The 23798-nt window shown below is 37.8% G+C and overlaps 2 protein-coding genes across 7 annotated transcripts in view; both read right to left on the bottom strand.

Moving 5' to 3' along the window:
- Positions 1 to 613: 613 nt before the first annotated feature.
- Positions 614 to 3996, bottom strand: LOC110831187 (uncharacterized). Its single transcript, XM_022066902.2, has 3 exons — positions 3760 to 3996; positions 1925 to 2359; positions 614 to 1712 (listed from the first exon to the last, which is right to left on the bottom strand). The coding sequence occupies exons 1-3, from the start codon at positions 3928 to 3930 to the stop codon at positions 981 to 983; spliced, it is 1338 nt and encodes a 445-aa protein (XP_021922594.1). The 5' UTR covers positions 3931 to 3996; the 3' UTR covers positions 614 to 980.
- Positions 3997 to 6092: 2096 nt separating this feature from the next.
- Positions 6093 to 23798, bottom strand: part of LOC110831200 (uncharacterized) — a 50643-nt gene continuing 32937 nt past the window's right edge. For 3 of the 6 annotated variants that reach the window (XM_022066924.2, XM_022066922.2, XM_022066920.2), the window contains exons 2-9: positions 21471 to 21553; positions 15892 to 16024; positions 14843 to 14973; positions 14452 to 14561; positions 11774 to 11919; positions 9481 to 9682; positions 8921 to 9037; positions 6093 to 7733 (exon numbers count right to left, since the gene is read on the bottom strand). In XM_022066924.2, the coding sequence (XP_021922616.1) occupies positions 7616 to 7733; positions 8921 to 9037; positions 9481 to 9682; positions 11774 to 11919; positions 14452 to 14561; positions 14843 to 14973; positions 15892 to 16024; positions 21471 to 21536 (1023 nt within the window). In that variant the 5' untranslated portion in view covers positions 21537 to 21553 and the 3' untranslated portion in view covers positions 6093 to 7615. Of the gene's footprint in view, positions 7734 to 8920; positions 9038 to 9480; positions 9683 to 11773; positions 11920 to 14451; positions 14562 to 14842; positions 14974 to 15891; positions 16025 to 21470; positions 21557 to 23798 lie in introns of all 6 variants that reach the window. The other 3 variants (XM_022066923.2, XM_022066921.2, XM_022066919.2) reach the window with 1 other exon arrangement.

The following is a 23798-nucleotide window of genomic DNA, read 5'->3' on the forward strand; positions in this document are numbered from 1 at the left end:
CTCCTGCCAGGCAGGGGGCGTTCGTTCTCTCGTATTCATTGCAGGCGAGGAAATCGATGCAAGAGTGGAAACCTTCTGTTTGCGGTGTTTCCATGTAATTCATGAGTTCTATACACACTGACAAAGAATTCTGCTTATTTCTTAGGCACTCACTCATTGGAAATGAAGTATCCTGTCTTTAAAATATTCGTAATAAATAAAATTGTGGTGTGTATTTACTTTTCCAGACACTGTTAGTAGAAGTGAGGTGCTTTTTATAATTAAATCAAAAGGGGCTAGCAAACCTCGTCTCCATTCAGTGCCAATAGTAGGAATGCGTGGATCTATAGCTCAACTCCCTCCATATACCAAATGGTACTTTACCAGGTATAAATTTACCTTATCTTTCATTTTCATTGAGAATATACGAAGAAAATAAGGGGGGGGGGGGAATCTGGAAAGAATCTGGACAGTCAGTCGAAGTGCGGCGTGTTTTCAAAATGGACAACCACTCTTTCAGAAATGTTACAACTGAGTGATCCCTCAAACACAAACAGCTTGTAAAATATAACAAATTAACTTACATAATTCGTGGGACTGGACGCAAGAGAAAGATAGGTTTCAATACATACAATTTATTTATATATTGCTATTTATTCTCTCTGCATTTTCATTTCTTTCCACACAAATGTCTGTATAGGAGACGCTTGTTTAGGCAAGACTGTGATAAAATGTTACAAAAATTCGGATTATAAACATCTAGCACATGGTTAGTTTTTTTAGGCGTCTGGATTTATTTCAACACCGAATATTCCAAAGAGAACAACGAGTTTCGGAAAATGGATGTTTCCATCTGAAAAAAGGAGGTGGTTAAAACGTACTTAGCGGGGCCCACTCCCTAACTTTTCGCCTGACGACGAAAACAGATACAGTTTCCGGTATGTTGTTTTCTGATCGGATTACTGGGCCATAGAAACGATGCGGAAATACGTGCTACATAGTCAGCATCCTTTACAATTGATCTTGCTTATGGTTTCAAACAGAACTGTAAATAAAGTGAGGAACAAGAGAACAGGTACAACTTGTATTCTGCCTGAACTGTTTCTAGGCTGAACTGTTGCCATGGTTGATGAAGGACTCTTGCTGAAATATGAAGGCATTCTTCCTTCGCGAGGCGATCGTGGCGTTGGATACGTTACACTTCTGCACAGTTCAGCTTCGTCTGGATCTCTGTTGTTGGAAATACAGACTTTTTCCGCCTCGACCAACTCACCAAAATCATTGAAAGAAATATTACATCTAGTTGCACAGAAGTTATTCCGACTGTAATTTGGCAAACTACGATGAAGCACACCAAGAATACACGTGCAAGGGAAATGATTATCTCTGATTTCTGCCGTCTCCATTATACCACTTATCCTATTCAAAGGTCCTTCAATCTGAATATTATGGACTGTGTTGTTTGTAAAGATGAGTTTTGTATCGTTGCCAAGCTTTGTAATCTCCATAACTCCTGTTGGAAGAAATTTGAATATGTTGTTACGAATGTTAATTGTATGTGCCATCATGTTTATTCCATTGTTAGGCAGACTATTCCCAAAGGCCGACTCTGAGATCAATATAAGATCTGATGAAATTTTAATAGCGTTAGGTGATATTTTATCCAAAGCAGACTTATCAACGCTGAAATTATTTGCTGTAAGAACGATGCCATTTGATTCAACGTTGTTGATCTGTAACAAAAGACAAAATTCTGTCGTTAAGTGCATAAATATAAGATATAAATTTTATTCAAGATACAAAACTTGTTAATTCATAATCATGGGCTAATATCATCATCAGCATAACATTTTTAAAGAGTTAGGCCATTTGTTGACCTGTTTCTGCTTAGTCATCGCCCTGATGATGGAGGCAGCGAGCACCTCTGAAACGACTGAATTCTTACCGTGCTGTTCTTGATGAAGACCTGGGAGTCGGGATGTCTGAGATCTACGTTCACGGCGTCTTTCTCGATGAGATGAACCACGACATCAGAAATTTCCAGGCTGTGCAGTCCCTTGATGTCGAAGAGAGCATGTGAACGCAGCTGATGCACAGTAGCTCCACGGATTTTGATATTCTCCAAGTCGTGGGCACCCATAAAGGCCCGCTCGCCAAAATCTAGTTCTCGAATGTTCTGTAGGCTGAGGTTGACGAGTTTCTGGAAGACGCCGGACTGAAACTCGACTTTTCCTACTTTTTCAACGTGTAGACTTTCCAGTTGCCCCAAATCTTTAAATGCGTTCGTCGTAAAGATGATGGATTCATCGCAGTCTGATACATAGAATTCACGGACCTTACGGAACTTCCAGCCGAAGTCGGCATCGGTGAAGCTGAAACCCTGTGTTCAGTACAAGAAGTTCAGTCAAGTTGCGATAAATGTCGCTATAACATCTGATTAAGTAACTAAGCCGAATGAAGTAACCAGCTAATAAGATATTCATTGTCAAAAATTAAGGTCAAGCCATGTTTTAAATCAATGAAATCATACCAAAATCGTGATAAATATAGTTATAATATTTTATTAAGCAACTGGCTTTAATTAATCAACTAAATTATAATTATTATAATTCATTGCCATCCGTGAAGATAAAATTTTGTTTCGAATAAAGGGAACTTCATCCAAAACACGATCAACTTCGTTAGCCGAGCTAAATTAAGAAACTAATATTCTGGTGCAGGTAAATAATTTTTAAGGAAATCGAAGACTGAGAAATAACTTTTCGAGAGACATTTCGCCCCAGTTCACAATTAAAATCGTTCAAAAGATCCAGTTTAATTCCATCGTCCGAACTAGCCTACATCTTCGTTTCAAAATATTATTTTTGAAAAAATTATTTTAAATTAATTATTCGGTTTTGTCCGTCTAATCACAATTATATTTAAAATTTACAAATAAGATAATTAAAATATCATTTTATGTTCCACATCGAATAATCGATTCGCTTCAAAACAGTACATTTCGCTCCAATATGTGAAAATAATCTGGATATGAACATCACCAAAAAGCTACACAACAGAAATTGTAATTGAGTTTTATGTTTGTTGATATAATTTTACACCTGAAGATGGTTCGATGAAACCGAAACATGTTGTAAAAATGTTCCAAATGTAAATCGATTATTCGATGTGGAACATAAAATGATATTTTAATTATCTTATTTGTAAATTTTAAATATAATTGTGATTAGACGGACAAAACCGAATAATTAATTTAATATTTGATTCACAATATGACGCAATTATACTATCTTATGAAAGTTTATTTTACCAAATATTAGTTTATTTCATACGCAGTACAAGTCCAGTCAATCTAATCGTTTCTAATGCAATAAGTCTAACAATAAAATACATAACTGATTATCTAATTCATTTATCGGTAGACTACTGCAGGAACCTCAAAGATTCAACTTTCGAGGAATACACGCTTTTCAGCGGTGAAAAGTGGCACGGATGAGCGCTAGTATATACTATATTTTCATAATTAAATATCCGTCAGTTTTTCACAATTTTTAAACAATACTAAGTCATCACTAGGCGAGTATTTCATAAATAAGTTTTTACAGGTTTTGAAGCATTATAATTTTTTTAAACCGACACACAGAACAAATAAATATGGAATTAACACGGAACCAAGCCTCGTCCACAGAAGGAAAGTATTTTTATATTTTGTAAAGATTTCAGTAAAACGCTTTGTATAATATCTAACAATTAATGTATCATATTTGTTCACATAATTACCTTTCTTACTGCGTTGCATTTGCATTCAATGGTAGTAACATCTCTATAACGAGGAGAACAATCACACGCACCATTGTCACAGATAGACGATGTTTGTCCATTTCCAAACGTCACTCCCATCACGATTAACAGCAGAATGAGTGAGCTGTACGTCTCTTGTTTCAAACCCATTATTACCAGTAGGCGAACCGCTATTCAGAATGACAGACGCTGTGCTCGCCAGGGAGTTATATCAAAGCTTTGGACTTCCGACTGCTTGCTCATAGACCAAACCCCATCCTGTCTCGTCATTTCACTGTCTGATAGTTACAATAAAATGATACATGATGTAAAGAAAGGAATGTGTTAAATAATTTTATGGTCTTCTTCGAATTGTTCGTAATTTCTCAGCGCAAAAAGGTTTTGAGAAGGATGAGGAAGTGTTGAGGAGGATATTTGGGCCTAGGAGAGAAGACGATGGTACATGGAGAAAACTGCATAATGACGAACTTAAAAATCTATACTCCTCCCCCAGTATTGTCAGGGTAATTAAGTCAAGAAGAATGAGATGGGCGGGACATGTAGCGCGCATGGATGGGACAAGAGGTGTGCACCGGGTATTGGTTGGGAAGCCTGAGGGAAAGATACCGCTGGGGAGACCTAGACATAGATGGGAGGATAATCTCAGGCGGGATCTATGGTAGATAGGAGTTGAAGGAGACTGGATTTTGTTGGCCCAGGACAGGGTCCGGTGGAGGGCTTTGGTTAGTTCGGTGATGAACCTTCAGAGTTCCTAAACCATCTAGTTAGTTAGTTAATAGAGGCTTGCCATTGGAATTTTATCCTGAGGAAGCACAAAGCGATTTGTACATTCACAATCTATTTGATATACCCATTTTAATATCAACTTTCCTTCTATACCCAGCTACAGAAAGTTCTCGCTTCCCTAGTAGAATTTCGACCAAATTATGTATGCCTTAAGCGTTACCACTACTTCAATATCCTGCATTTAATCTCCTTAAGTATGTTGTGCGATAAGAAACTTCAAAATGACAAGTCATTTTGAAGTAACAGGAATAATTGAGAATTTTCTTGGTTTGTTTTCTTGTCGTTAAAGTCATTAAATCCAAATAATTGTGATAACCTGGGCGGCCCAGGACTATGAAACTCGGCAGTGCCGTTTATGCAAAATATAATATCGGTTCTTGGAAATACACTGACAAATGTACGGCAATCCATTACTGTGCTCGTCCGTGGAACGCAAGCCGCAACTTCCTGTCAGGGAGGCAGTTATCTTCCTCCTTTTTCAGACACGGAAATCCCAGATGTGACGGAAACGTTACACGGTCATCTTTGGTATCTGCATTTGAAGAAACCCGTCTAAATTGTTACAAGGTTTAAACGGAAATGATCTCCTTAGACAACTTGTGAATAGCAGCGATGGCTGGACTGTACATTTAAGTTTCTGTGTTTATCCGAATAAAATGAGCATTTTCTCCCTTCAGTTTAACTTCTACAAATCTGAATGTACTATATATTTGAAAAGACACACTGTAATTTCCGAATGTATTATACCTCAATTTCTTTAAGTTTCACTTAAAGAATATGGCCGTATGTTTGTATTCGATCAAATACGGTACTCAGCTGACATTTATGAACGAAAATTATTTTAATGTGTAAACAGAATTTGGATTTGCATAATACTAATTGCCTGCAGACTGATGGTCTCAATTGAATCTACGAAAATCTTCGGAATCCACCCGGGAACCTGAGGTTTCGCGGAACACGGTTTGGAAATGACTGACAGAATTATGACAGACACTAATAGACCCAATAAGTGTTTCTGAGTCGCCTGTACTTTCATGAGGCAATCCTTCTTGCAGCTAAGCACGTGGCAGTCTTTGTTGGACATCATATCCCACTTTCTCTTGTTTTGTCTCTGTGTGTTTATCTTTCGATTTCTAACACATTATAGCGGTTTCGTAATGAATTTATTCACAAAGAACATAAATACGAATTCAGTGAATTATTTGTTCAGCAAAGTCCAACAACGTAGAAAGCCGATTTAGTAGAGTTCCAGGTTTTGCACTAGATGCTGACATCAAGCATGGTATCAATTTAGGCATGTTCTGGCCCAAAATGTGTCGCTCCTGCATGCGTACATAGGCACACCAAGGTCACCAGTCCCTGTAATTATGCTAATTGACCGACACTTCAGTGGTGCTTACTGCCACCCTCGTATACGATTGTAGGATTATACAGAATTATATTCAACACGATATTTTGCTTTACTCTGAAATCCGCTGTGATTAATAAGGTGTGTAAGGTGTGGACAATGAATGATTATGTACTAGTTTATGTTTAGTCAACATGTATTTTTCACACATATGAACACATAGAATAAGTGAAGGAGCCAAGTATTTTTTTAACTTTTAGGACATCATAACTTAGGAACAGGTTTTCAGGTTTTATAATTGATTCTTCTTCAAGGATTAGCCTCATAGTCGTTGAATATAATTAAACATTTCGGAAGCTCCATCATTAATTATTCAGAAATAAGCTAGTAATTTTAAGAGACGTGAACTTGACCTTTTTTTTTGGACGAATCACAACGTTTCATTACAATTAAGCCTCAACTCATTTTTCTTACTACTGGTCCAGACACATTTCACTGCCTCCGAGTCCTCCCCACAAAAGTTAAGGTTATAAAAGCGGTGATTTTTTGAACGTTGCAATTTAATTCAAACACTATGCAGATTGCCGAAAACAAGAAAATTTTGACCGGAGATGCTGGGGCAAATCAGACCAAACGCGGCAATTTTATAGGCCTGGAAATAGTTTACATGTAAATCATATTTTAAAATATGGCACTCTTGAGTACAGTTACTTTGCCCGAATTATAAAACTGTTGGACTCAGCCCAGAACTGGACCGGAATGTGTTTCCGAGTGTCTATGTCCAACTGAGAAACGAGTTTAAGATATATTTTAAAATATGACAAGCGTAAATTTATTTATTTATTAATTTATTTATTTTTAAATTCGAGCGGAAGGTGAGTTCAATGAATGTCGGGCTGAGTTCGACAGAGAACACTCGCGGTTTGAAAATCTGGGACAAAGTTGCGCTGTAAACTAACACAATACTACAGAAAATAGCATCACTGTACATCGGCGTATTTAGTGAGATTCAGTCATCAGTTATTGGTAACAAGACCAAGATATTGCTGGGTACAAACTGACAGCGACGACTTGTAACTTGGGGAATTCATCAGATTGTTTGAATGAACACTGATATATAAATTAAAATATCAAATAACAATCAATAAATAATTCAAACAAACAACGACGATAATTACAAAGAGTATGATTGGAAAGATGTTCTCTTTAGAGTACGCTGGAATTCTACAGCACGCGGAGGTCCCGTCAGCAGGTTGCTACGTGGATAACTGTGGACCTGTTTCATTCTTACTCGAAAGGAGTAACAAAGGAAAGTCTATCCAAGGTCACAGCGAGTCAACAATCACCTAGGTCCCATTGTTGCAACGTGCTCCATCCCGCAATCACTTTATTGGACAAGATTCCACGATCTCCTTCAAATGCAATTGATTATTAATGTTACATTTTGTAACTCTGCATATCATAAGACGCTAATTCCCCCCTCGGACTTCTGTAAAAGCTCACAAGTCGCCACTGAAATTTGCACGAAGTTGTAAGGCCCTTTTGTCGATAATTTCGATTGATGACGTCAGATATTTGTTCTCAGATGGCCTGAATGTTTGCAAGCGAAACAGAATTGTCTATTGAAAGCGTATTTGAGGTTTCGTTTCGGCAACGAAGATTTATCTATCGCTTCTGCTCAGTGCAGTGGCTTGTGGTAGCTCAGTAGCAGCGACACCTGTCAGCTGGGCACTGCGAGGGATACACTACGCACTTATCCAGGCAGTACACATCCGCTCCAGCGCGACCCTCCAGCTCACCGATCGCGTCGCACACTTCCCTGCAATCAGAATAAATGCAGCAACGTCTACAGAACTCTAAGTGACAATTTGCCGATGTCAGAGTTGCAATTTTTGTATTCTTAAACCTTTACTCTGGCATCGGGTAATTATCTTTCTTCGTCACAACACTCGGGCGTTTTAGTCCATGCAGGTATCTGTCTGCGTTTCTTGATGTCTCGTTATCTCTCGCAATAAAGGAGCACGGGACATCATAAGAAGCATAAGGAGGAGAGGCTGAGAAGCTGCAACGGTGGTAATGGGAAAGAATTATATGAATGGGAGTGACGATATATCCTAAAATCGCGGTAGTAACCTTGACCCTTCTATTTAAGATGAGTGAAAAATATATCCCGCCATCTGTCAACAGTTTGTATTGCCTTATATACTGAAAACGTACTTTTTGTGAAAGAAAATCAAAATGAACTTAAATTTGGAACCACATATTTTGCATCGGAAACATTTTTATGGCGTCTTCTACCACTTTACTCTTTCAGGTGGGAGCGAGGATTCCATTTGTTATGAATTAGTACAGGATATTAAATTAATAAAAACAACTACAGATATTTGAGGTTAAGGGCGGTGTAAATAAGCATTGTGGTCTTCTGGGTTATGACGCTGTATAGTCATGTTACCAACTTTTCAGAGCGAATATCCCTGTAGATGGAGAAAATATCGAGAGCATCATGCCAGATGGGCTTAACAATGTTACTGATTTACAGGATACTGAATCTTAACGCTTTTTTCGTTTGACAAATAAACATTATTATATTTCATACGCCCAAATGTAACTGTCTGTATCTCTGCGTAGAGCGTCCATTACGCCCTTCTAACATGACAACACATCCCACAATTTTATGTTGTAAGAACAAATATCGCAGATTATTCAAATATGTTGATACGCCCTTTTGGCATGATGCCCTCGACATGTTTATCTAAATATGCTGGTAATAATTTATTAAAATACATGACGTCATAACCCAGAAGACCACAGTCCTCAACTTTTTCTAGGTTGAGGTTTGAGGTTCTCACGGAGGTGAGAACCAAGATGGCTGTCTTCTGAGTTGCGGCGTGTAGTCTGGTAGAAGTTTACCGAAGTTTCAGAGGTACTTGATACCTCCATCACAATCAGATGACAGCCATCTTAATTTTGCAGGTTTTCGAAACCAAGAAACGAATGAGTACTTACGGGCACTGACAGATCATAGGCGAGCAATTCGGCGGATATCTGAGGCAGTTTGTCTGACACCAATTCTCTATGCCTGGGAGCCGTTTGTATAAAGGAGTCGGCAGACATACCTGCTGCCTGGAATAAACCTTGTCATGAGCACATTTTCACTTTGGGAGAACATTACAACAAAATCCATTCAGCTGTTTCGAGGTGCAAGAACGTAATTTATAAGCTTTTTTGGCCCAGCCAAAAATTAACAGTTTTAAGCCAACAAAAGATCTGCGAAATACATTAAAATATGAACAGCAAATTTACCTTCGGTTCGAATCGGTTCAATTCAAATAAATTAAGATTATATTCCTCAATATTTTTGTTGTTTATTTATTGTATGATACACGATACGTCATGAAAAAAAAATTGAATCACGTAGAATCTGAAAATTCCAATTTATATATTAAAATATTTGTGCCAATATGAAACTATGAACCAACACGTGTTAAGCTGATATTTAAACTATAAACACTCTGAGCCAAGAGACTGGAATCCCAAGATACTTTTTTACAAATTGTGAGGCTCACCTGATTATAAGTGGTGACACAAGGATCGGTGACCGGAAGTCCCGGTAATAAAGCAGAAACGGGTTATCCTGCTGGCCAATAAAAATTGGCGGAAGTCCTGCTGTACTCGTCACTATTGTGACGTCAGCACAGTTCCGGAAAGTCTCGGGCCGACCGCAACCGAGACCTTCCGTACCATTGACACACGTACCCCACATGTTCCCTGGGAAACAGAAATACAGGCGGAGTTTGTATCTGTCGACATGTTTCATCTCCTCAGTGATTCAACAGATTTCGAAGAAATGTGGCACGAAGGTTATTAATGCGAAATGTGGTCTGTCACGATCAGAGCAGAACACTTAGACAGTGTTGACGAGAAGCTGCGGTAGAATAAAAATGGGGGGAAATATAAAATTTGTAGGCTAATATTCACTAAAAAGTGTCAAGGTGATTAAATTATAGGCGAGGCCTGGAGCGGATCCTCCTCAAGATTTATACAAAATATGAAAATCCGGCAACGTGTAACATTACTATTACTGACGCCAAGCTATATATTTATTAAAGAGTGTATTTTATATTTGTTCTGGGACTGCAGTGAAATTTTATATACTTTGATATGCTTTGTATTTGTCTTACTTCTTAGGCGTTTCATCGTCACACCTTAAGGAAATAATCCCTATTAGCACCGAGAATCATACGAAACCCATAATACAAATTGTAGCGTTGCTGATTGTTAAAGCAGACGGTACATAATTACCGCTAGACTCTAAAATTTTAAAAGGCTACAAATGAACGTCTACGTCCAAGTTCCGAGTATTTCTTGGTAATCTCAATCTGGACGAGTCACAAAATCCCCAAGATTTTATTACAAGACTACGACACTGTTCTCTATACTGAGCCAGATGGGTTCACATTTCTTAAAGACCCATCTACTTCTAGTCTCCAAGTGCAGCATAAACCCGAAATAAATGTCACCGACATCCGATCAGTGCTTTCGGACACTCGGGTTGACATTTGGACGTGATGCTAATGCTGTGCATAATTAGTAACGTGACCGCTGGTTGAGCTGAACCAGTTCATTGAACGGCTGACCTTAAACGCTAAACCGGATCGTTTTATTAATAGAAATGGAGAAGTAAACTGCAATAAACTGAATTCCTAGTGGACATTGTGTAAATAAATCAGCGACTATCTGGCTAAACAAGTCGTTGGAGCACGGTAAATATCTGTCGTCCTCCCTGAATTTTACTGGAGAAAGACTGGCTACGGTGCAGCTTTTGTGGAATTGTTTACAAATATGTAAAGGTTCTGAATTTTCTGCATATTGCTTTATCAGCACTGTAATAAATTAGTCACAATCCGTGCCTTTTTGTATTCCTTCATACAGCTCTCCTTCTTTCTCCACTCTAATTCACCACTATTTGCCTAACTACATCTCCTCTTCAATTTTTATTTATTTATACGTCTTATTTCTCTATTCTCTTTCTCTTTATTCCTTCCTTTCTTTCATACTTTCCTTCTTACTTATTCTCCGAGACATTTCACCACTAGATACTTCGAGATCCTAATCTGAATAGCGATATTAAGTCCTCAAGGGGCCGAATATGTTTACCGCATTCCGAGATGTTGCACAAAATAGTCTGTTAGAAGATTATCGACATCTCGGAGGCGCTGGCCCTGATGATGGAGGCTGCAAGCACCTCTGAAACGTCGCTTTCCGGCTTTAAATTTGCTTCCACTTTACTAACTCGCACGATCGCCACGGTAAAAGGTTTGTGAGGGTAGCAATGTCCCAAATGGCATGATGTCCAGGGTTACATTCATGAAATCCTGTCAATTAATACGTATATTATTATGTGCACCACAAAGTTTCAGAAAAGTAAATATGCACACTCCTCAACTAAAGCCAGGCAACTGACTCGCATGGCTAAGACAATTAAATTGCTGTCCTGCAAGGTTGCGGGCAGGGCATATGACACTACGTAATGCCACGCCCAAAAGCTATTGCTTCTTGTAAACATGTCCATATGGCAGGAAGAAACACTTCAGCTGATGGCGGCGTAGCAGATGGCATGTGTATGTCATTTCTCAATGAATACTGTTAATGATAATGAAAATTTGCTATTAATTTGTAAAAATCGCGTGAGGAAGGATTTTTTGGTTATTGGGTTCAACGGAGAAAGCTGTTCTTGGTCCGAGGGAAGGCAAATGTTCTTTCACCATGACTTAGACTCGCTTGGATCTAAATTTTACATCTGCCTCTTTGTTTTGCTGGTATCCTTCTTACAATTTTAGTGTTTTATAGAATACTTACCAGTGTAGTAAGTCCATTGGATTACACACTGTGTACATGTAATGTAAGGTGGTAGGCGGACTTTATACTGGAAAACTTCCTTCTTCTTGGACTCCAGAGGAATGTGGAACGCCACTTCCCTGGAGCCCGACACATACAGCGGGAACCTACAGCAGAATACCAAACAAGATTCTATTCTTAAATTGACACACGAGAGGTTACCGTCGGAAAAAATTAAGTGGCTAGAAAACTAAATTATTAATTAAGTAACCTAACTGTACTACTATTTCTCCAACACCCTATATCTGTGTTGAGTGCCAAGTAAGTCGGCTGTGGGGAAGAAAACTAAAATTCAACGACTAAGAACATTCTTAGAAGAGTTTCTAAAAATTCAACACTAGAGTGAAATATTTATGACGTTCCTACCCATATTGATGTTTATTGTAGTAAACATATAAAATTTAATCAGCATATTGTTACCAGTGGCGGAGCGTGACTTTTTCAAAAACGTTAGCTAAATCTCGTGGCGAAGGGGGAGAGGTTAATGAAAATTTTGGCCAACCGAGTATAAACATTATACTTCAACTTTCATCATTCAAGGAATAAGTCACAACACGGCACACGCGAGAAATGTGATGCAGCGCACTACGTCAACAGCCAGCACGCAAGGAAGTAGCGTGTTAGCAGCCGAGGTCTGGCTAACAGCTTGGAAAGTCACGTAGTCCATCCACCCCTGCAGCTTACACTGTATCACGTCTCTTCTAATTGCCCCCGGGGGACGCAAGCCTGAACGAAAGCAACACATCTAATTTTTTATTTTGATAAATGTTAGCCGGGCTAACGTAGCTAACATGAACGCTCCTACCCTGTACACAGAAGCGAGCAATGAGGTCGCTATTAGTCGCCGCCTCCATACGCAGAAGAATCGTGACTAGTCTCGAACAGAGACTTAAACAAGTTGGCAGCAGGACCGCATGTCGCATAATCTGAAACTGTGATTCACAGTGATTCGTTAGAAGAAAGAATGAGACATGGGTGGACAGACTGATCGATAGATCGAAATATATGGTTAGGTTGCGTATTTATTTATCAAAGCGTTGTCAACTTTAATAGTTATGTAAAAATGGATTAAAAATGACACGACAGTTTACAATTTATGTGATAGAATGATTTTGAATGAAGCAGTCGTGACCTATTTCACAATGTTTTACCAGCATTTAACTGAAGGAACTGATCAAACCAAACTAAGCCTCAGGAAGACCGGTCTCTTGGTCGACAAACGAACCGGAAATAGTAGAGCCATCACTACATCGAGAATATATTTGCTCACTTATTAGATTAGTTGGCGATTCTTTTCAAAAGTAATGCATAATAGTAGTCGATGATTGGTAAATATTACCGTTGTCATGGTCTGTTTTAAGATACTGTAACGATATTTGCCTGTGGGTACCCAGAAGTACCACGATAAACAGTGAAGTTAGTTTTCCGATCGAGATTCGAAACTGTGACTTCCCGAGTGCAAAACGGCAGCTATACATCCATCAGACCACATGTAGGAGTGATGGACAGATAAGAACTTTGTCTTTAGGATGATATGCTAGACGTGTTGCAAATTCGCGTCGAAAGAACAACACCACTAGACAGAAAAAAAGGGGAATTTCATTTGTTACAGATTGGCGAAATAACTGGTACGCTATGGAGTTTGTAGGCCAGATTTACTAATTTTGGACTTAGGTCCTTTTCGCAATGACAAACCTGTTTATATGGCACTAGTCGTAACCAGAACTGATATCTGGAACAAGGTCAAATTTTACATTGTTAAAAGTCAAGGATACTTGCCACGAAATTTGTTAAGATTATAATCGCTACATTAAAGTACATATCGCCTCCACAAATAGTCTTATACATAATGTATTACCTAAATAAAATTGACACACAATGTAGAACAATTAATTATAACTTTCTAAGTTCAATTTCCCCCCAGCACAACGGGGAATGATTTCATTTGTGTCTTCACACATTTTCCCTTTTCTGCCTTTTCCTTACAGCCTTTGTACCTTAATCTCCTTTAGACTACTTCAGAAAGCTGCCTAATGGTAACAACACTTGTTAAATAGAACCTTTTGCCATCTAGCGTTGGTTATGTATGAACACAAAGTCACTCTTAAATCGTATCTTGTTACTGGCTGGCTGTAGCTGGCTAAGGATGCATTTTATCTGATCGGTTCTGTACTGCTTCAGGATATGGAATGTCACTGAACCATGGAAGGCAGAAGACCTTTTATTTTTCGTTTATCAAAAATGTTAGCCGGACTAACACGGCTAACAGGTTAATATGAAAGCTCCGCCCCTGGTAATAAAAGAATATTACGAAGAACTAGGTACAACAAATTGAAAAAAGAATATATTTCGAAAATATATGTATTCCAGTTTGGAATTCCTTAATTAAATGAAGGCACATATTCAGAACACACTGATGATTTTTTTTTTCAGTTTTTAAGTAAACCCGGTATGCAACTACAAGTGTATCTAACGTAGACATCTCTGTCTTTGATCTCTATTAACTATGAAATTGAAACTGACTACAGCAGTTTGCATACAGAAATACTTTAAGTAAGCTTATGTTTTTTTTGAAACAGAGAAATGTATGCAAAACAGCGAAAGACCCCAAAGCCGTTCTTCCCGCCAGAAGTACCAACCTTTCGAAGCAGCTTTGTGTTGCCTCGTATCTAGGATTATTGTTAGGGCACAGGAACATTTCGAAGCGACCCCAGTGATTTGCAGTGAGTTCTACTTCGACGTCAATCTCCTGAAATAAGAAAGCAAATTTGTAACCCTTCCTATGCTAAGTATTTCGTTAGAAAGCGCTTTTAAAAGCTTCCATGTTCACAACAATTTTCATCGTTCAAAATTTCTAAATACATATATTCAACTAACGAGATACATTACCTATCGGTAATATTCATTATGATTTATAATATTACACTTCAAAACCAATCAGGGCAGAAAGGTTTGGTTAAAAAGCGGTATACGCTAAAGAGGCGCTAATTATACTATAAGCTGTCATACTTCTCATGTTTATTCACTCACCTGACCGGAGGTATAATGGCGGCTGATAATTCCCTTCGCAAACTGACCCCCAGCCTCGTGAGGACGTGGCTCTGTGAGGTGCCAGGGGTCTCCACATACCCCACAGCGGCCTTGGTTTTGTTCCCACTGCACTGAGGACACACCATAAAGAGATCAGCTACCGAAACGTCCGGATTCCCGAAAACTACCAATATATAATAGTCACTAGACACATCGCATATAGCTTACATAAAATTCCAATGCTACTCGCGAGTTAATAGCTTAAAAGCTTTCGGTGTGAATTTATTGTTTGAAATTATTAACTGAATGGTCTCACGCTATATTTGAGCGGTTAAAGTTAAATATTTGTGGTTTTTCATCAGTGGAAAGGATATGTTACAACGAAAATTATACTCACAAAATATTGTTATTAGTAAATAAAACCAGGGTGTAATGGTGTAAAGGATTCACTTATTCCTGCGTTTGTACTCGGTACAATCAAAACACTTACGTAAAATTAAATTAAATATTTAATACATGTACTTAAAAATATCACAAAAATTCTCTATAATGTTTTTATTTTATTTTCAGCGAGTAAACTATTTGAACTTCCATGCAATAGATTTTCATAGCCGCAGAATTCGATAACGCTATCTTAATTGATGGGTTTTCCACAGCCGTCAGAGGACAGCACCGATGTTATGTCACATCAGAACATATACCATTTGAAGCAACAGCATCAAGGGACTCCGACCCCCCTACTTTCAACTTTATTTGTAACAAAATTCTTGACAAAAAACTGTTACAACTCCTTAAATTATGAAGAAATCGTGATATTTCCGAAAATCTGTTAAAAATATTTATGCCAGATATTAGGTTTTCACGGCGGTGAGAATAATGATATTCTTCTGGGTTTTGGCGCCGTGTAGACTCGTCGGTAAATGCCACGACGCCAATACCCAGAACATCATCAAGTTTACGCTAGTTCGGGTAACATTAGCGATTTACGCGGTTGATGCATGATTTCTTGTGATCACCTACTTGTAATTAGGGAAAGCAAATTAACTCACCCGCGTGGCCTCCACAAAACAGTTCGTTGTCATTGTAGTTCACCGGGTTTGGATACCCGAATCTCCACATGCTGTTCCGGGCCGGAGGGTTCATCAGGCGACCGTGTCCACTGACCCCGGCCAAATGCAGAGCCTGCATTAAAAACCCAATAAGTGACCTTCGAGGTTCTCAGTGCGTCGATTAGAAATATGGCTGTCTGTGTGTTTCGCTGTTCAATTTTCTGTTTTCCAGCTGAATAAGTAACAATAATTCACGAAACATAACTATACCATGAAGTTAGGTTAGCATATGTTCAGTGACCCTTTTTGCAAGGGAGTAGCTCGGAAATGTCTTCACACTATGCTGACTATTTTCAGCACACGGACGTGATGGTATTTACATACCAGTGCCAGTTTCTGGTTTGAAATAAAAATTTATAATGGTTATATATATATATATATATAATAGATTAGCGGAATGCGGATAGACGGTGCAGCTCGTAAAAACAGTCACAGTGTTTCGACGAGCAAACACAGAAGATGTCAGTTACAGTCCTGCTTCTTTAATTTGACAATGTTGGTAATGGAGCTATCGACAGCGCCGTTCCGACACACTAAAATGGGTTGACACATTAATAGTGCATTCTCTCTGAAATGTAAAATAAGTATTACCTGAACTTATTCTTGCCTTCATTACAGTATTAACCCTACGCTTTACAAACGGAAACAGCTCAGTCAGTGAAGCAGACGCTTAGGGCTTGGTCCAGACAAGAGTTCTTGTGTTCGACCGGCCCAAAACCTACGAGAAGTTCCGGGCGGCCATTACGACCGGAATCACAATTTGTTCTTAATTTCCAGTATTAAGCGATTATTTGATTTACTGACTAACTAACAAACATTCTTGTGCAGAAATTCCTTACATTTTATGGAAACCGAAAGTTCATTACCGCGTTCACAAAAGCCAGCCAACTGTCCATATCCTGAGCCAGGTGATTTCAATTGACGTCCTCTCGCACTGTTTTACTCTTATCCATTTTATAACTTCCCTCTCATCTAAATTTATGTCTTCCTAATGGTATCTTTCCTTCGGGGTTTCCAATAAAATTTTTGCGAGCTTTATGGTCTCTATATATTTCTACATGTCAATCCCATCTCATCCTGTTTGATTTCATCATCTTAACATTATTTGAAGAGTACCTATCATAAATCTTCTCATTATGGAGTTTTCTCCAAATCTCCTGTCAATTCCTATCAGATCCCTGTTCTCAAGTCTTCGTAGACTGAGATTATGTTGTTGTTGTAATTATTAATTCGTTCAGAAGTAACATGGCTTCTGCCAAACTTCGTCCTTCACACACGTGTTCCGGCTCACTTGTCCACAATGACAGCGTCTTGTCAGATATTGATGTAGCTAACCAAGGTCTCCCTATGCCGTTTTGTTTGTCGGGGTACAGGGAATAATCTGTTCTTCAAGAGTGGGTATGGCGCAGTCTGATAGCAATCTGTAACATTCCAGAACGTTGTCATTCGTGTTACTACAAACTGGAATTTACGTTCCTAGACAACATTAATTTCGAGACTTGTTCTGTTAGAAATATACGCATGTAACAACAATAATTAAATGATTAGGCGTTCTTCGACGTTTCGGGGAACCTGGCAGTTTCCATATTCAGGTAAATTCAGCGACATCCTGTAAAACAGGCAAATCAGCCCAGTATCCAAAATCTGATTAAACCCAAAACTTCCCAAACCGAAAATACGTCAATAAAACTGGAAATGATATATCTCTCTATATTCATTGCTACTGGACCGTTTAATTACTTTTCAAACAATATTTATTTCCAAATAAAAATATCAAACTTAGATAAAATAAAATTAAAATAAAATATTTAAGCCCTAAGTAAACAATGCTGGTCTAACTTCCTTCGAAATAAACTTAACACCTGAAACTCAGGTTTAAATTCAATTCTCTGTTTTCTGGACGTACCGCAATGTTTTAGACCATTACAGATAATATGTTGAAACTTCTATCCAATTACGAAACCTCTAGGCTACAATACTATTTCTGCCACAAATAAATTAGCACTATTTCGCTTAAAAAGGAGAATAAAAAGGTCTTAACAAACGTAATTTTGGATGCGAAGAATGCAATCTGTTCTTTGTTAATGACAAATTAATGTTTCAGCTCTTTGCGTCGTGGTCGGGCCGTCCTATCTGACGGCACGAATTTCACCTCCCCCCCCCCCCTCAAGCAGGTTAATGACCCCGAAGCTGAAATTTTTCGCTAAACAAACACTCAACACAGTTTATTACTAAAGCAGTATTAAGGGCTGATGGAATGCATACTGGTTTCAGATAAAAGTAAAAGGAAGGCTGTCATTAGCTTGAAGAGAGACTGAACCACGCGTGGTTTGTTTCTGATGGGACTGCTTTGGCAGCATTTGCAACGAGGCGTTAGGTAGGCGTGTCAAACGTGCGTGTTGAGACTGTACTTATGATTACAAAGTCAGATATATTATTAAAACAGAGTTACTAACTCACACGGGAAAAGCAATTATTACTCTACCTACTAACAGAACCAGAAGATTCAACATTGCTAATACCACAATCCGCCATTGAAAACGAGACTCTGTATAAATTTGCAGGTATGATCTAACTTCATAAAAGGTTCACATTACTAATTGCAATCAATAATAGTAAAATTATATATGTGTTTCGCGTGATACCATATTGGAAATTCACTTTCTATAAAAATCGGATTTAGCAAACGTCTACGCACTATTTCGGGATGATATGTTAGGTAGCGTTGATCTGTATTCCACCTACTAATGTTTCTGAAACTGCTTACTTCCATCATCAGGGACTGGCATAACAATAATTTCGACTTTTAGTAGTCCGTCTCAAATATGTAATAATTTCTTCGATCGTATCGTTTCTTTCTGGTTATTCTTTATTATAATCTACTTAGCTGCTCTTCTAGTTCAGAATATATTAACTTTTCGAAGGTTATTTTTGGGAGATTTTGTCCGTTTAAGCTAGATGTTTAAAAATCAGATTAACTCGAATATTGTCAATGTTTCCTGGCATTTCTAAAAAATCCATTTACTTACTTGTATAGTTTAATAATGTGTTAAAATAGATAAAGTTACCGAAACATGATAGAGTCACCCAGCAAAGAAGATATTGGTAGCTCCAAAACACTGTCTCTACCTATTTCATTACATATATTTTACTGATAAAATAAATAAGTTCAATTAAGCTCCTTTACGAACGGTCTCACAGAAAACTGTCTCAGTTCAGCGGTGTGCATTTCGAACTTTGCAGGACGTTCAACAAACAAGCAGTATAGACATAAAACATACATAATCTAGTTGTTATCATAAATATATATAATCAATGTGTATAATTAAGCCGACAATAGAATAATGAAGGTCAAGTTGCTTCTGTTTCTTACGCGACGATGTTAGAACCACGAGGTATTAAAAACAGATGAAAAACAAAATAGGAGGTTGGGCGCGGCTACCTGGACAAGGCCGGCACGAGGAACCACTTGTGGTCCAGCAACCGATCTGCACTGAAGAGTTCAAGCCACAAAGGGCTAATTTCATGAAGCTAAAACTAAAAATATTAATATGTACAAACGCCCAGACTCTGAAATTGTGACAAAGAAATAATGTAAAGTCACTTATTGACGTTAGTCCATATAAAATATTTTCGAATTCAACTATATAATTCAAACTGGAATGTTTATATTTTATAAATCTGTGCTATGCGAGGTTTTGTACGCACAATTTGTGCAAGGTGCAATGAACATGGACACTGTATCCGCCATTAAATAAATATTAGGTCTAGCCCATCAAATCCTGTATGTCTTAGCACCATGCAACGTACACTAAAAACTTTCAAGATATGGGAAATATAACTACATTCGAAATGCTGCTCATATATCTACAACGCCAAAATTTGAAAAATTTCCTTAACGATTTCCGCTACAGCACTTAAAATTCTATGTATGAAAAATGAAATAATAGCTTCTGTTAAATTTTGTAGTAACCACCCACTGCACTTAATCCCAGTTTCTATTTTCCATTAATAATTAGAAACATCAATCTGACTGCCTTAACTCAGTTTTCGAAGTGTGAAAATATAATGGTGTGTGTCCCTATGTTCTTTTAAAAACGCTTACATCCTATGTGTTTATTAAAGAAATACAGAAACGCTTGCTTCGAATTAAATATTTATCAATTTACCGACTGTCTTTAAAACCGAATAATTCTAATCCCGGACAGTCTATGCTCTCTAAGTGAATTATCTCGTGTGTAGAATGAAAGAGATCAATGTCCACAACAAACAACTTTACGTTACTGCAGAAACAAGATATCGGTTAAATTGACATATTTATTTGAAAGAAGTTATAAATTACATTTTATTGTAGCCTGTAGGTGTGTTTTAGAACGTCCTTGTGATTTTGTTAGTGTTTCGAGAAACGAAATATCCATTCATGTGTGACGCACAGTGGAGCAGAAGCCAGTTAATCCAATTAGTGCAGACAGGCCATCGTTATTCGTTAAAATGCCACCGCACTTCATAAACCATTTATTTATTCATTTATTCTGTGGTATGATTTCTGTATACATCTCTGTATCTCTGCATCTCTAATGGCTCCACCCTACTGTTAAAAAGATTTTATTCTTGTAACAAGAAACTTACCCTAGTGTATTCCCACTTACATTATATTAAATTTGTTTTTACACTTAATCTAGTTTTACATAAATATTCTCCTACTTTCCCTAATTGTATAACATTAGTATAAAATGGCTGTCTTTTGGGATGTTGCGCCGTGTAGTCTCGTATAAATTTACCGACTTTTCAGAGGTGCTTGTTGTCTCCAACCTTCCTAACTCATCACCCTGATGACGGAGGCAGCAAGCACCTCTGAAACGTAGTTAGTTGCTTCTAAAATGCATTTAAACATTAATTTTAGCCGAACATGTTCGTCCAGCGCTAAGGCTGTAGAATTGTAAACGGGGTGCAGATTCAGTAAGCAAGAGTAGCTGATGTACGACCCTAGATTCGATCGGTAACCTCTCGAATACGAAACAGATGTACCGGTACACAATTGGAACATGTTCGGTAGAAATTTAACTCTGTCCGTGTTATGCACAAGATATGTCGCTTGAAAACATTGAACATTCTGGTCAGAATTTATCTCGTGTTTGAAAAGACTAGTAAAAGCGAGCTCCTGTTATTTTTTCAAAACCTGAATCTAAATATCTGTAGCTTCTGAAGCAATACAGATCATATTGTCTATTACTCACAAGAAAAGATTCGTCTTGGCACTGACGACGAGAGTTTTGGGAAGAAAATGTGAACCTTTTCAACAATATAAGGATTTAACTCTGCATAATGTAGCGTTTTAACAAATACGTTTTAACTTATAATTTCTAGCCACAGATTCATCGCCATCGGACTTCTGAATGCGTTCGCCCTGTCAAGGTCAAACAAAGCTTTCCTCCTGAGTTACAAACAGGAAAATACAGTCGACTAACAAAACAAGGTTCCTCTAACCACAAAACAACATAAAATGGTTTACCACTCACCTCGACAAGAAGCAGCCAAGTGCCTAGTAACGTCCCTCGACGCAAAGAATCCGAGGACGTCGCCATATTCCTTCAGCGGCCTCCTGCTAAAACAGTAGAAATACGAATCGAAAAATGAACGAATACTACTAGATTTTCACTTTGAATTACCGCTACTCAGACAAATTACATCTTCAGTGTTTGAATACGTTCTTCCAAAACGTCGGGAACCACGTACAAGACATCATTGCGTCATAAACTTGAAAACGGGGGCATCTTTTCAAACGGAGAGTTTATTGAAGATTTCTATCTTCTGGGTTGTTGCGCTGTGTAGACTGGTCGATGTTAACAACCCAAAGACAGAAATCTTCATACTTACCGCTGTGAAAACCTCAAATCTTACGGAAAGTTTATTATTGGTGCGGTTTATTTAACGGCGCTGTCAGAAGCCTGTAGCGTTGTATGATAGAATGAATGATAAATAATAACTTAGAAGGGATATGGAAGGATGCGGTCGTGGCATAATTTAAAGTATTAATTTAAATTCTTAGCCAGGATAAGTGGTGACGGAGTCGGTATATGAACTTCAGACCGTCCGAATAAAAAGCAAGATTGCTATCCACGCGACCGCGACGTTTGTTACGGACAGTTCTACCAACATCTCCTCCCTGTTTGTCATCTATTAGTAACTTCCGAACCAACTGATGGAGTTTTAAAAATATATGTACAAAGATGATACCAGACACCATCATCTGTGTGCTTTATTAACTTCCTATCGTCAATAATATTGTGTTTGGGTGTGTTGGTAGTGACACCCTGAAATTTGTGTGGTAATAGATTTTGGAGAAATATAGGTATAAAAGTTCTATTAAGGTAAACTAATTGTTTTGTAAAGTTGTAAGAACAACATGGCGACCGGATAAAATTTACATTTAGCTTCTAGTTTTATGGTCATAAACAAAGAACCACTGGATGTAGAAAATGTCTAGAAACTGATCACAAACATGTCTACAAATTCAGTGTGGACCATTTATTTTATTATGTTAACAACTGTACATCTCCACGGAGCGGTTGTTTTGGGGAACTTTAACGAAGTCGGAATCTGTATTATCACGAATCATACACAGAAATGATTTTCTACACTAATTATCATTAATATAATTAGTTATTAATTTGCAGTCCTTGTTGACCTCACCATACACACTGGAGTGTCTGAAGAATTTTTACTCTGATATCACGTAAGTTTGTAATAAATTTCGCTCTTTAAAAGTGTACGAAACTGCTTTCAAGACGAGATCCTTAACTTCTCCATTCCTGTCATCACACTTTCATAGCACAGATTGAAAGCATCGTGCCAAATTGGTAATTTAATACGATGAAAATCTCTCAGAGTATGGGAGGTCCTCAGTAATTCTTGTCTGGTTACTTGCTGAGAGCAAAAACGAACTGAGACCCACACAAGTTAGGCCTATTTCTTTGTAGGATAAGAGTGTTAGCATGCTTCTATACGGACACTATAGATCGCTCTTATAATCAGAAATATTCAGCTGCGGTTAATAACAATGGGGCTAGTGTAACTTGTTTCTTACCGAAAGGGAGATGTGGTTCTATTAACCTCCTTCCAGGTTAATGATCATTTTCTAATACTCTTTCAACGTGATTAAATATTTACCGACATGTATATCTAATTCGCATATAGTATACAGCAATTTCTTATTTTACTTTTCAGGTGGTAACTACATTCATTTCAGATCCAAACCGTCAGAAATATACGTTTTTTGTAGTGACTTTTTTCTGAAAAAATCTACGAAAATAGAAATCATTCAATTTAATTCTCGTAATTAGCAGAGGAATACTTGAGAAGATCGTATTCGATCAACTAGTCAGGAAGTTTTATTACAGTGTACGCAATTGCGTGAACTGGTACTTACCCTGAATCAGAATATTGAATCTGCACCCCCACAAACTATTTATCTCATACAGTTTCAATATTATCATTACATCTACGCCTCTTTTCTCTTCAGATTTTCAAACTAAAACTGTGTATGTATTTCTCATTTCACTTATTCTACTCGACTTTGTAATCCTAACAATATTTGAACATTAATGAGGTCCTAGTTTTGTTATTCTTTTACCCTCCTGTTTGTTCGCAAACACAGTCAACACAGCTTCTCAATTAGGCTGTTAAAACTTTCAAGATTATGAGAGATATAATACAATGTACACAAACATTTTCATAATATTATTTTAATCCAAAAATGCTCCTTGTCACCTCATCCTGAATCTAGTCCCTTCACCTTCCAAAACAATAAAGTTGTTTTCGATGATTGTCAGATATTATCTTTCACC

This window comes from Zootermopsis nevadensis, unplaced genomic scaffold (genome assembly GCF_977971745.1).
Source record: "Zootermopsis nevadensis isolate Lab colony 2312 unplaced genomic scaffold, Znev_1.0 Znev_ptg000015l, whole genome shotgun sequence".
NCBI lineage: Eukaryota > Metazoa > Arthropoda > Insecta > Blattodea > Termopsidae > Zootermopsis > Zootermopsis nevadensis.